This window comes from Mobula hypostoma, chromosome 5 (assembly GCF_963921235.1).
Source record: "Mobula hypostoma chromosome 5, sMobHyp1.1, whole genome shotgun sequence".
Lineage (NCBI taxonomy): Eukaryota > Metazoa > Chordata > Chondrichthyes > Myliobatiformes > Myliobatidae > Mobula > Mobula hypostoma.
In genome coordinates, this window is record NC_086101.1 from 87,129,762 (window position 1) to 87,143,333 (window position 13,572).

The following is a 13,572-nucleotide window of genomic DNA, read 5'->3' on the forward strand; positions in this document are numbered from 1 at the left end:
CTGCAGAGGATGCAGAGAGATATACAAACGTTTGTAGATAGATTAATTGAAAGGACAAGGGTTTAGCTGATGGATATGATCATTGACTTTAGAAAGGAAAACAGAAGATCAGATTATTATTTAGATGATGAAAGACTACAGCATATTGTTGTGCAGAGGACTTAGGAATGCTGGTGCGTGAATTGTAAAAGGTTGCTTCGCAGGTGTAACAGGTTATTAAGAAGGCAAATGGAATGTTCTTCATTGTTAGAGAGACAGAATTTATGCTTATGCTGCAATTCCACAGGATACTAGTGAGGCAGCAGCTGTAGTGCTGCATGCAGATCTGATCTCCTTACTTGAAGAAATATATACTGGCTTTGGAGGCATGCAGAGGAGGTTCACCAAGCTGATTCTAGAGAGGAAGGCCTATGAGAATAAGTCACCTGGGACAATACTCACTGGAATTCAGAAGAATGAGAGGGGATCTTAAAGAAGCATATAAAATTAAGAAGACATAGATAATATGGTGGCAGGAAACTGGATTCTGCTGGTGAGACTAGAACTAGAGGACATAGCCTCAAGATTTGGGGAAATAGGTTTAGTGCAAAGGTGAGGAGAAATTGCTTTTTCCAGAGAGTAGTGAATGTGGAATAATTCTCTGCCCAACGATGCAATAGAGACTACCTCATTAAATATATTTAAGAACATTTAGAAGGATTTTTGCAATAGCAGGGGAATAAAGGGTTATAGGGAAAAGAGGTAACTAGCGATGCATAAAGGCCAGATCAACCATGATAGTGCTTAATGTCAGGGCTGTATCAGCAAACCAGATGGCCTAGCCCAGCTCCTATTTCTTCCTTCAACATTTGATCAGATGGAAAATTAATATCATGTAAAACCCATTTCTCAGAAAATGTAAAATGTAAAAGTGTAATAAAGGATTGCCTGTCAAGTGTTAAGTTATTTGTTTTCATGGAAAATGGAAATCTGCTGGACTAGTTAACTTTCAGGAAAAGGTACTGGTGAACACCAAGCAGTATTCTGCACTTTGATTTACATCAATTGCTAATATTGGTGCAGAGAGGAGCATCTCAGAAATATCCTATTAGAACAGTTTTCATTCTAAAAATCTCAAATGTAGTTTCTGTAATGTAAACAGTAACTCATTGTGAGTCATCAAATGGGAATTTAATTTTTTCCTTCTTACCAATATTTCTTGCCTTTATGAAATATTGTTAATACTGCTATGTCATGATACACTGATATAAAAAGACATCCCTAAGTGATATATCTTTAATTATGTTGTGATTGATATGAATATGGCTCCTGGTAGATGCATTGAGGCTCTCTGCTCTCGTTCCCAGTGAAGGAAATCAGTTGATGATTTACAATTGATTACCAAGTCACAAGAAATACATCCATCTCATATACTTTAAATTTTGCATATACTCTTTGAATGGTAAATAATTTTACCAATGTACATATATGGATATATCTAATGATCCTTCCAAATTCTCTGGATGGCCAAATGTGATCATTAACATATTTAACATTATTAACAAGAAAATTCCTAGTTTCTCTTGCTCTAGGAATTAACATTTCTCCAGGACATGTTTATGAAAATACCTGAGATTCTATTCTGAACGTGTCTTCTTGGGCTGGAGCATAGGTTAGCAAACTGGAAAAATGGGAGAAAAAACAGACTCTGTGTCAAACCAGGGGTTTTTTTTTAGTTAGTATGTGGATTGTATTTTCTCGTTGTAACCTTGTGGGTATGTAGCATCCTTAGATTGCTTATCTTTTATGTCTAATTGTTTGTCTTTGGACTAGCTCTGCATTTTCACCATGTGTTACAGGTGTCTCATTTGGTATCATGGGGATTGTCAAGCTCTCTGTGTATTTATCAGTTTTATTCAATTTGGGGTAATGGAGTTAGCATGAGATTTTCAATATTTCAACATGTAGCTGTTGTCTTGGGGTCTATTGCTTCTACTCAACACTGGGGTTGTCTGATTGGTCCTGAATCCCCATGTGTTCCAGGGTATGTTTCAGGGGGGGCTTGCCAACCCTTCTCTGCTTGGTCGTTGTAAATTCCTGTATGGTGAAATTCTGACCAAGTTTTTCTGTGTATCGTGAGTGATTTCTCTTCTTCAAGACTCTATGTAGTTTGTCTGAGATCTTGTAGGTTTTGCTGGTCATTTCTACAATAGATCTTTTGTTTAGTTTGAATTGCCAAAGTGTCTGGGAATCCTGTACATGAGTATGCTAGTGACCCCGACACCCTGAATTACGTGTGCTGCAGTTCCTATCATTTTGCAACAGAAAGGACTTAGACAGCAGTGGTTGGTTGAATGGTGGTTTGTGGACTGTTCATCTCCTATCCATGTAAACAAGAAGTATTGGAAAATCTTCAAGATATTCAACCTTGTGGCCTTTCAAATGGCCTCAGTTAAATCGTAGGATCTCGGTTTTGTCTCATGGGCCACTGTTAGATAGGAAACACATGACATGTTCTAAGTTATTTGGAGGTGTGTATAACCTGATATACTTATTGCTGTCAGGTGAGGAATGCGTTTTGGTTAAGCCAGGATTATTAAAAATTCAAGAGCTTTAAGGCCTTGTATTATAACTTTCTACAATATATCAATTACAATCATTTCTGGTGTGTAAATGCCCAGTTAAGCTAAATAGTAGATGGCACATAAAACCTCTGATATGTTTAATAAAAGGACTCACATCAAAACAATGTTAAGGGTCATGTTCTTGAAGGATGCAAGCAAACCAAACACACGGAAAGGCAGAAATTTATGTCCAGGTTTGCGTTCAATTGGACAAAGTCAGTCTAAGTGAGGCACTTCAATTGGTCTGAAGTTCCAATACTTGTAGAGAAAAGTTTAAGATTTTTGTTTATGATTTTAATCTTTTGACCCAGTGACCATACTAATGAAGATGAAGAGATAGTCAGTGTTACCTTTAACTTTACCGCCATCTTCACTGACAGGTTTGGCCTGAACCCCTCCACCACAAACTCCCACTGTCGTTCACCTCTCCCTCTTCTTCTGATTGTCCTATTCACTCATCTGCTTATCAGAATCCAGCATTGGTATCACTGCTTATCTTCTGTCAACAACTGTCTCCCATCATCATAATCCCCTCTCCTTTTCTTACTCCAGTTGTCACTTTTGAAAACTTTCTCCTCCCTCTCTCTCTCTTTCTTTGCATCCTTCTATAACTTACCTGCCAGTCTTGCAACTTCACCCCTGCTTACCTCCCCTAGCTAGTCCTACCTGCCAGTCATCTTACACCCCTCCTCAGTCCACCATTTGCCTCAGAGGCCTTTCTTACCACTGCCTTTCTGCTCTCATGGCCATATGGTCTCTCCACTCTCAGTTCTGATATAGGGTTTCATACTGAAAATGTAGACAATTTCTATCCTCCCACATGGGCTGATCAACCTACTGAACTATTTTGAAATGTCATGTGGAAAATTTGTCCTAATTTGTCAATTTAACAGCAGAGCCTTAATACTGTAAACATAAATTTGATCACAAATGAAAACGAATGTAGTTTTCTGAGCCACTAATGTCATTATTAGAAAAAGCTCTGCATATAAAGTAAGTGGAAGGCACATTGAGTAATTTTACACGGCGGCAAATATACATTATGGTCCCAATAGCAGGGATGAGACTTCCCAAAGGGATACAAGTGCACTGTTATCAATGCTGTCAGTTTCTTCACAGTCCCTCTGGAGCCAACGCCTGATTCACGTGCATGATGCATGCAGTAAGAGCCCTGTGATGCCTTGCCAGAAGCAGCAGGGTGGAGATGCTGATCCCAGCAGTGTCATGAAAATTTCAAGTTGAATTTACTTCACATGCTTCACTAAGTTGTATCATCAATTTCACTTGCTGCTTCTGTCTGGAAAAATAAGTCTTCTAAACCAGTCAACAAACTTGTCCATTTGATTACCAAAAGAAAGTTACTTCTTCTGAGCTAGAAATTGTTCTTCGGCTTTTGCTAAGATGATGACTGAAAATGCACTCTTGTTCATGAACAATACAGATGTTAGAGTATTATTTTTAATACAGTTCATTGCTTATTTAACGTTTGATAAGGTGAAAACACTGATGTTTGTTAGTTCAACTAAAGTAACTTTATTTATAAGTAGATGTAGATAACAGCCAATGAAGAAATGCTGTAATACAGTTGACCATATAATCAATGACTATCAAGCAGAGAAGATGGTTAGAAGGTACAAAATCTTGTATCCTACTGTTTATTAGGATATGTTCTATCCTACATCTTACAGTATTTCAAATCAATGCTTAAAACATATAATGCTTGTAGATTGCACAATGGCAGTTCCATCAAGAAATGTAGAAAAATAGCATTTTTTGAAGCTTACTACAGATAGAATTTTCTGAATATATATCTTGACCCATAAATTTTAATCTGTTAGAATAGGTTGGTGTTGAAAGGAAATTAAGTATTTCGATGATCAGCAAGCACACCTCACACTGGGAAGTGTCCGGCTGAATGTTCAAAGTTAAGCAAAACAGTTTGGGAATAGATGTCAACATATTGCATAGCAGTTTGTCGTTTGATTGTATAGTGCCATAAAAAACATCACTTTGCAGCTTAGTTTCTAAGCCATTGTGTTTACTGCTGACTAAAGCTTTAATGCATTACTGCATTGCGTGCAGCTGGATGTACTGGACAGATTGGGAAGAAGAAGAGATCGACAATATGACAGGAAGAATTGAAAGAGCATGGATGGATGGCTCCAATCGACAACTCTTTGTAACAACGATGATGCTTTGGCCAAATGGTTTAACAATAGATCTGACTACTGAGATCCTATATTGGTGTGATGCATACTATGATCATATTGAAAGAATCTTTTTGAATGGCACAGGGAGAACGGTGAGTATGATTGTTATTTTTGTTGCAATTAATGTATAAATCCTGGCGCTAGAATTCAATTGCTAGGATTTTAACAAAATTTTGGGCCCACCACCTATTAAAATTCAACCTCCTCTTCAAGGGGTCAAACATAAAATTTGCAAAGGTAACAAGAAATTGATAATGCAACCATTTAAACAGATATAATTTCCTTTGTTCCAGAAGATTTTGTGCCAGTTGTACTCAGTCAAAAGAAAGAGAAGGTCTTTAATTGATTAAACAATTTAACCTTGAAAGCCACCATTCATTTCGGTACGACCTACCTGCTTTCCTCAAATATTGTGAACAGGTTTAATTATAAAGTAGAATTATGCCCTGCCATATTAATGAATATCAAAATATCACTTGTCATATATATATATATATATATATATATATATACCATCAACGGTTAAAATATTGATAGTGTTTGATTATTTGCATTACTCTGCTTTAAAGAATCACCACCATAGTCAGTCAACAATGAATCAACCCAGAAATAACAGATTTTAACATCATCTAACAGGTAACTCATAAAAACAAGAAGGAAAGATTTTGAAATATACAGAAATGGAGCTGAGAGACAGAAGAGAGCTAGTACTATGACCGTGCATACAGGCAACCCTTGTCATCCCCTCCCATTTCCGCAATGGCTCTTTTCCGAGCTTGTGAACTAATTTCCTAGTGGCCAATCTTCCTGCCTTCCCACTTCACAGTTTGTGGACAGCTGAACATCCAGTTCTCCCAGGGCTACACACAGCAATTTAACGTTCTGTAATCTCCCAAATACAAACTTGCTGCCTGCATGTCCATCCTGCCACTTTATTGGTTGTAGAGGAGAGAACAAGTTGACCTGAGTAGCATTCCATGAAGCACTGCAGATACTGAGAGATGAGTATGGTTCACGTACTGTATCGTAAGGCCCTGTCCACGAACTTCAACACTTTATCGGTTAACAAAGGCTTTTTAATATTTCAAAATGCTCCTGATGGAGGTATTTTAAAAACATTTCTAATAGATTCATATAATTATTTAAAAATTGATTGAAGCAAATTCTGGGGTCTGAGGACTCCATTGGTCAGAGTTAACCATGGATATTGCATGCTAGCAGTCTAGCTAGGCAAGCCTGGGCAGTATGATATGGAGTGCAAGCTGTTGTCCATGCAGCAAGCTCCCCCTCCCCATCTTCACGCATCTGATGAACCCAAAGGAATGGCAGAGACTGATAGAGTTTGGTACCAGAAGAGTTGCAGGAGTTGCCAGTCAGCAATGAACCCAATGCAGGACTGTCTTAGGCACTCCAGCTCTGGATTTTTCCCTCGGGGTTTACTCCTGAAGTGTTCCCATGAGTGGGTGTAGCCGCAAGGCAGCAGAGGTTTGAGATCAGAGGTTTCGTTCTCCTAAATGAGCTGCCAACCATGGCTAACAAGCCCCACCTGCCCAAAGCAACTGGTTTTAAAGTGCCAGTAACCCACCTTTGACCCTTCTCCTATCAGTAGAAACGGTAGTGCTGGGCTTAGTTGCTAAGCCACACGTGAAGGCCAATAGCTGGACATCGTTGTCAGAGGCTATTTGAGGCAAATGGAATTGAGAGCATTTCATAGGTAGTGGGAGCTTGTCTCCATTGCCAACCTTGGCTATAACAAGTTTAGGATCTTTAAGGCACATTGCACATTAATTCATACATGAAATTTTTACATCCATTTAGGGAAATGAAAAGAAGAAAGAGACGAACAATGCCAATAGAAGCATGATTTGTCCTGATTCACAAATGGCTGATGACTGACAATCCCATCAGCTATCAATCAGCACCATTTGACTGGGTGTCTGATAAAAGCAAAGCCCAATATTAGACTTACAGTAGGCTGCACTCTTCCTGCAGAACCCAAACATTGCTCCATCAGATTATAGGCCTTCTTGCTAACTCAGTTATGCTTAAAAAAAACAGTAAAATGAGTTTTTTCTGAAAATATGTAATAACCATAATTAATTCAGTTTTGGACCGTGATGATATATTTTGCAAAAAAATAACATTTTTAAAAATGCTTCTCATATAAAATTTGTATTTTCTTTGTTGGTTTATTACATTTTATTACCAATTTCTGTTCAGTTTGAATGTTATTTATAATTAGCTCTTACATTTTTACAAATATTTCAGATAGTGTATGCTGGCAAGGAAGTGAATCACCCCTTTGGCTTGTCACATTATGGAAAGTTTATTTACTGGACTGAATATACAAATGGATCCATTTTCCAGTTGGACTTGCTGACAAGAAACGTTACACTGCTTCGAAAGGAAAGACCACCGTTGTTTGGGCTGAGGATTTATGATGTTCAGCAACAGTTACAAGGTAATGTACATTTACAATGGTGAAGCAGTTATTTTTTCACTAATTGAACAAATCTCTGAAAATAAATTGTGCAAAGGTAAGAGAGATTATATTCTTTATATCTTGTTATTCATTACTTCTTGGTGTAAAAAGCTTAAAATGGACAGCAAAATGAAATATAAAAATAAAATTCATCCATCATGATTTATAAATACTACTCAATTGCAAAATAAGGCAGTAAAGAATCACTTGTGGGATTGCTATAACGTGTGTGATACTTTCCAGGAGTGTCTAAGCAATCATTTATCAAAAATACAGAATCATCTCTGATATTTGAATAATTTTCTTTGAAAGCACACATTTCATATGCCGTTTTCTATTTCCACCTTGTCTTCACTTGGACAAGCTGCTAAAAACTGGCAAATTGAAACTGACCTCATCCTGCAACTGTAATACGCAGTAATGGACTTTCCTGAAGGGAAAATAAAAATCATAGACTGTAGGATATTCAAGTTCCGTAACTTACAGTTGATGGCATAAAATAGTGGATTATGAAATAATAAACTATATATGCTTAAGGGAATTGGGTATTTGTGCATATATATGCACTGTACTTGCTATGGACAGAAGTTGGAAAGTTCCTTTTTTCTGTAATAATCACATTTCTGGGTCTCTGAATGACTGTGCTTTATAAAATAATTGAAATAGATAATCTCATATCAACCATAATCCACAGTCCTTTGCAACTGACAATAAACTCAGTCTTTGCTTTCAATAATCATCCTTTCAATCTTTTGTTGTTATTTCACCTTTCTTCTGATAGGAGAGCCCAAGAAATTCCTGCTCCATAAAAAAAATACCAAATGGGCAGTTGAACTTTGACTTAACGTCTGAATGAATAATACTGTGTCTGTTTCTGGACGTTTCAGTGCCCATCAGGAAATTTTATTCCAATCTATTCAGCTGTGCTCACATTTGTTCTGATACCTTCCTTCTGCACAAAACAAACCCAGAATTTATCAACTGTAGCATTACAGTCAAGCTGCGATTCTCTTGGGATTTTCAACCTCATTAGACTCAAGAAAACTGTAGTTCTTTTTATTCACAGAACCATCAGATTTAACTCAAACTGCTTTCACTAAAACTCTGTTGTTAACGTGCCAACAATCTCACAGAGATCTATGGGTTCAAAAACAGTGTCACAGATCTTCGATTACTTTACATGAGGAGGCCAAGGTCACAGTCATTCCTGGCTTCCTCGGATTCAGGATCAATCCTGGTTCCTGCTGATTTTACCATGTATTACTATTTGCTGCACACTGCTACACTCAAGAGATCATCCAAAATTAATACACTGGGAGAGAAGTCTTGGCTCCTGTGGGCATTTCTTCAGCCCACAGGAGCAAATCAAAGTGCACAACAATTTACCAGCAAAGCAAGCATCTATCTCCAAAGTGCAAGCATTCATAGATGGCATACATACACTGTTACCACTTACAGAGACCTCCTTGGCGACCTCCTGCCAAGGGAAACCAACCGTAATTTTGCAGGATCTCCATGGCTCCTTTACAGAAAAAAACATGCTTCCTGTAAGCATCATTCAGTAGTACCACTTCCTTGTAGTTAGAAGAGTGATGCTTGCGTTATGGTGTGTTGCTTAAGTATTTGACTGCAAGGTCAGAGTTGCCAGTCTAAAATGATATTATGTGCAGCATTACACAGAAAAACCTGACAATGCAATTCAATGAATCTCAACTAGAAGATTTTGACATTTAAAGGAATTTTAGAAGAGTGTTATAGTGATAGGATGTCAGTGAGGTCATATCTGGAATACTGTACTCAGTTTTGGCCCCCTTACATGAAAAAAAAGATATAGTAGCATTGCAGGTAGTCCAATGGAAATTCACTTGACTAATTCCTGGAATAAGAAGGTTGTCTTATCAAGAGACATTTCACCATTGGGTTTGTATACCTTACAGTTCAGACAAATGAGAACTGATTCTATGTAAAGAATAGTTGTGAAGAAAAAGAATTTCAGGATGTATATTAATAATACATCGAAGCAAGCACAACGCAGGAAACCTGAAAGAACTAAAAAAAAACAAGTCTGTTCCCCACCCTAAACCCTTTGAAATGGTGCAATAAAAATGAACAAGTGGAGCACCTGCTTACCAGTCCAGAGAATGGTTATGTTCCATGGCCTAGCAGCAAGCACTGAAGACCTGAAAGAACTAAAAACACAAGAAGAGGCATGAGAGGCATTGATCGTGTGGGTATTTAGTGGCTTTTCCCAGGGCTGAAATGGCTAACATGAGAGGGCACGGTTTTAAGGTGCTTGGAAGTAGGAACAGAGATGTCAGAGGAAAGTTCTTTTTAAAAAAAAACGCAGAGCGTGGCGAGTGCGTGGAATGCGCTGCTGGCGACGGTGGTGGAGGTGGATACAATAGGGTCATGTAAGAGACTCTTGAATAGGTTCATGAGGCTCAGAAAAATAGAGGGCTATGGGTAACCCTTGGTAATTTCTAAGGTAAGGGCATGTTTGGCATAGCATTGTGGGCCGAAGGGCCTGTATTGTGCAGTAGGTTTTCTATGTTTCTATTTTCTATATTGTATACATTTCTCTGACATTAAATGTACCTTTGAAATGAGATCCTAAGAAAGCTCATAGGGTCAACATTGAGATGTTTCGACCAGTGAAAGAGTCATGGACAAATGGACGTAAGGGTTAGTGATGTAGACCTGAGGTGTTTGAACAGAACAGTAGTGTAGTGGTTGGCACAACACTTTGCAGAGCAGCTGACATAGGTTCAATTCCTGCTGCTGCCTGTAAGAAATTTGTACACTCTCCCGTGACTGTGTGGAATTGCTCCGTGTGCTCCAGTTTTTCCACAATCCAAATAAAATGTTTCGGTTGGTAGGTTAATTGTCATTGTAAGTTGTCCTGTTATTAGGCTAGGATTAAATCAGGGCATTGCTGGGTGGTGTGGCTCAAGTTGTTAGAAGGGCTATTCCATGTTGCATCTCAATAAAATAAAAATAAATTAAAACTTCCTTTTCTCAGAGGGAAGTGCACCTCTGGAATTTCATCCTCCTAAAAGTAGTGGAGGGCACATCATTAGTTAAGGGTGAGATAGGTAAATATTTGAAAGTTAGAAAATTTGAAGGATATGAAGAATGGTCACAGAATAGGTATTGAGACAAGTATCAGTCAGTCATGATCATGAGGAATGGCAGGTGCCAAGTGGCTAGTCTTGCTCTTATTTTCTTGAGCACTTACTACACTGTAGGTTTAAAATGTCGTGACACAATTTTTAAACTATCATATCAAATCTCTCTCACTGCCAGCATCATCAGTCCCTGGCACTCCCCGACACATACAAGCATACATACACACACAATCTCAATATTTCTTGTTCTCATCTGGCCTGCAAAGAATTCTGAGTCATACACTGTCTTTACCTAACGTAGGTCTTTAAGTAGAATCATGCAAGGTGCTCATCCAAATATAGCTTATATAAAGGCGCAGAAACTAAGAGGATCATTGTAAAACCTGAGAATAAATTACATTTTTACTTTGAACATTAACATCAGAAGTTCCCTTCCTTTGGAGCTACATAGTTATAAAAATGTCTTTTTGAACTGAATTGAATTTACTTTATTTCTTACAACCTTCACATATATGAGGAGTAAAAATCTTTACGTTATGTCTCCGTCTAAATGTGCAACGTGAAATTGTTGTAATTTATAATAAATAGAACAGTCAATGTAACATAGAATACACTCAAATCAGTGTGAGTTAATCAGTCCGATGGCCTGGTGGAAGGAGGCTGTTGATCCTGGCTTTTATGCTGCAGTACCATTTCCTGGATGGTAGCAGCTGGAATAGATTGTGGTTGGGGTGATTCAGATACCCAATGATCCTTCAGGCCCTTTTTTCACACCTGACTCTGTAAATGTCCTGAATCATGAACTACAGACATGCTGGGCTATCCGCACCACTCTCTGCAGAATGCTGAGATTGAGGGAAGTACAGTTCCCATACCAGGCAGTAACACAGCCAGTCAGGATGCTCTCAATTGTGCCCCTGTAGAAAGTTCTTAGGATTGGGGGCCCATACCAAACTTCCTCAACTGCCTGAGGTGAAAGAGGCACTGTTGTGCCTTATTCACCACACAGCTGGTGTGTACAGACCACGTGAGTTTCTCGGTGATACAGATGCCCCAGATCCATTGATGTCAATATGGGTTAGTCCGTCTCCATTCTTCCTGTAATCCACAACAAGCTCCCTTGTTTTTGTGACATTAATGGAGAGGTTGTTTTCTTGACACCACTGTGTCAGAGAGAAGACTTCTTCCCTGTAGGTCACCTCGTTATTAATTCTTTATATAATTCGACTCTTTGCAAGAATCACAACTTTTGAATAAAAGAACCACATCATATGTTTACATTTTATTACTTGTAGAAATAATCTCTTTGTGTGTATTGCTGTTGTGCTTTCTTCCCAGTGATTGAACTAATATTATTGTGCTATTTTTTTCCCTTCATTTGGCACCCTGCAACTTTAGCTTCAGACTCAAACTGCTAAAAAAAAAGGGATTTTAAGACTTAGCATTAGGGATTGATCCTTGAACCTTCTGCTTCACTTTTATCCTGCTGGTTTCATTTTGTGCTTATCAAAGGAGTATAAGGAAACATTTCTGTTTTTGAAATCCAGTGGTAATTATAGCATGGCCAAGTGCCGAGGAAAGCTCCATTTAACAATGAATATAGTGCTAGATTCAGCAGAGGAATCCTCCCCCACAGTATGACATTTAGCAATAGTATCAATATAGTGGAAATTACAGTTAAATTGAGGTCAGTTTGACACTGCATGCTCATCTCCACTGGGATTTGGATAAAGACAAACAAAATGTATTTTACATGGGATTCTTTTTGGCAGCAGGCAGCGAAAGCTTTCATCCTATCAATGTGGAATGGATTGAACCCTGGTCTCATATATGAAAGGTTTGTTTCCAATCATGCTGTACAACACAGCGCCCTTCAAATTCTTTTCAAATTAAGTTTGTCATGAAAGGACGTATTTAATAAGATCATCGGATAAGTAGGCATGCACAGAGCACCACATTATCTCTTTGGAGATGAGTGTGATCAGGGGATTATAAATCTGTGCTGACCATTGACTCCATTCCAGATGCCTTCTCAATTTACTAAGTACATCAGTTTGCATTTTTGCAATTCTTCTATCATTAAAGCTGCAGCCAAGAAGCTCAACTAATTTGTTTACACACATCAAACTATTATCTTATAAATTGGTCATAACAATATGTATAACCTGTGTGTAAGAAATCTCTATGTCCTCTACTTTCACAGATGTATTAATTCATTTGAAATAACTTGAAAGCATAATGGCAAGTTCCGAGTGTTTCCAAAGTTTTTGTAACACATGTTTGGATAAACTATAAAGAACTTTTCTTCTGTTAAGGATCCCTTACCTCCAAGTGATGTTTTCTGAATCTTATCAATTCTGCTTTGTGTAATGAACCTCCAGGCTCCTCCTTTGATTTTTTAAAGTGGTAATTTTACCAATCTACTGTACAATTCTTTCATTGTAATGACTCATTTTTGATCGAATGCAGGAATGTGTGGCTGGAGCATCAGGGAGCAAAAGATGCAGGGGGCTTGTGGTTAGGTATCAAGTTCAAAGCAGTCCGTATACATGTGAAATGAAATAGCGTAAGATCCTGAATGGGAGTGAGGAGTCGGTGGGATGAGGCTGGGGCAATGGTGTCAGACAGGAGTTCATCTTTGATTTGCAGAAGAACGAAGAAAGTGGAAGGGTGAATCAGGGCTTGTAATTGGTAAGATCAACAGTACACATTAAATTTGGCGTGAGAAGTCAACATAATAGGATGATACAGCATAGAAATGGGTCCATTTGGTTCAACTCATTCATTCCAATCAAGATCAGTATTTTTGCTAATCCTACTTGTCTGTATTAGTCCTATCTCCCCATATCCTTTTCCAATCTAAGTATCTGTCCAAATGCAATTGAGATATTATAACTGTAACTGCCTCCACCATCTCCTCTGTCAGCTCATTCTAGTTCACCAGCATGACCAGTATGAAAACCTACCCCTCAGTTCTCCTTTAAGTATCCTTTTTCTCACCTCACACTCGTGTATACTGGTTTAGGCTGCTCAGCCATGACAAAAGATTCTGACTGCCTATCACATTAATTCTGCTCAATTTTTAATCTTCTTTAAGATCATAAAGTCATAGAGTCATAGAACAACAGCACAGAAGCGGGCCCATCTAGTCA

General features: G+C 38.2%; 1 protein-coding gene across 3 annotated transcripts in view; it reads left to right on the forward strand.

Moving 5' to 3' along the window:
* Nucleotides 1-13,572, forward strand: part of LOC134346855 (low-density lipoprotein receptor-related protein 1-like) — a 2,119,020-nt gene that overhangs the window by 1,190,201 nt on the left and 915,247 nt on the right. For all 3 annotated transcript variants that reach the window (XM_063048628.1, XM_063048629.1, XM_063048630.1), the window contains 2 exons: nt 4,686-4,905; nt 7,082-7,274. In XM_063048628.1, the coding sequence (XP_062904698.1) occupies nt 4,686-4,905; nt 7,082-7,274 (413 nt within the window). The remainder of the gene's footprint in view (nt 1-4,685; nt 4,906-7,081; nt 7,275-13,572) is intronic.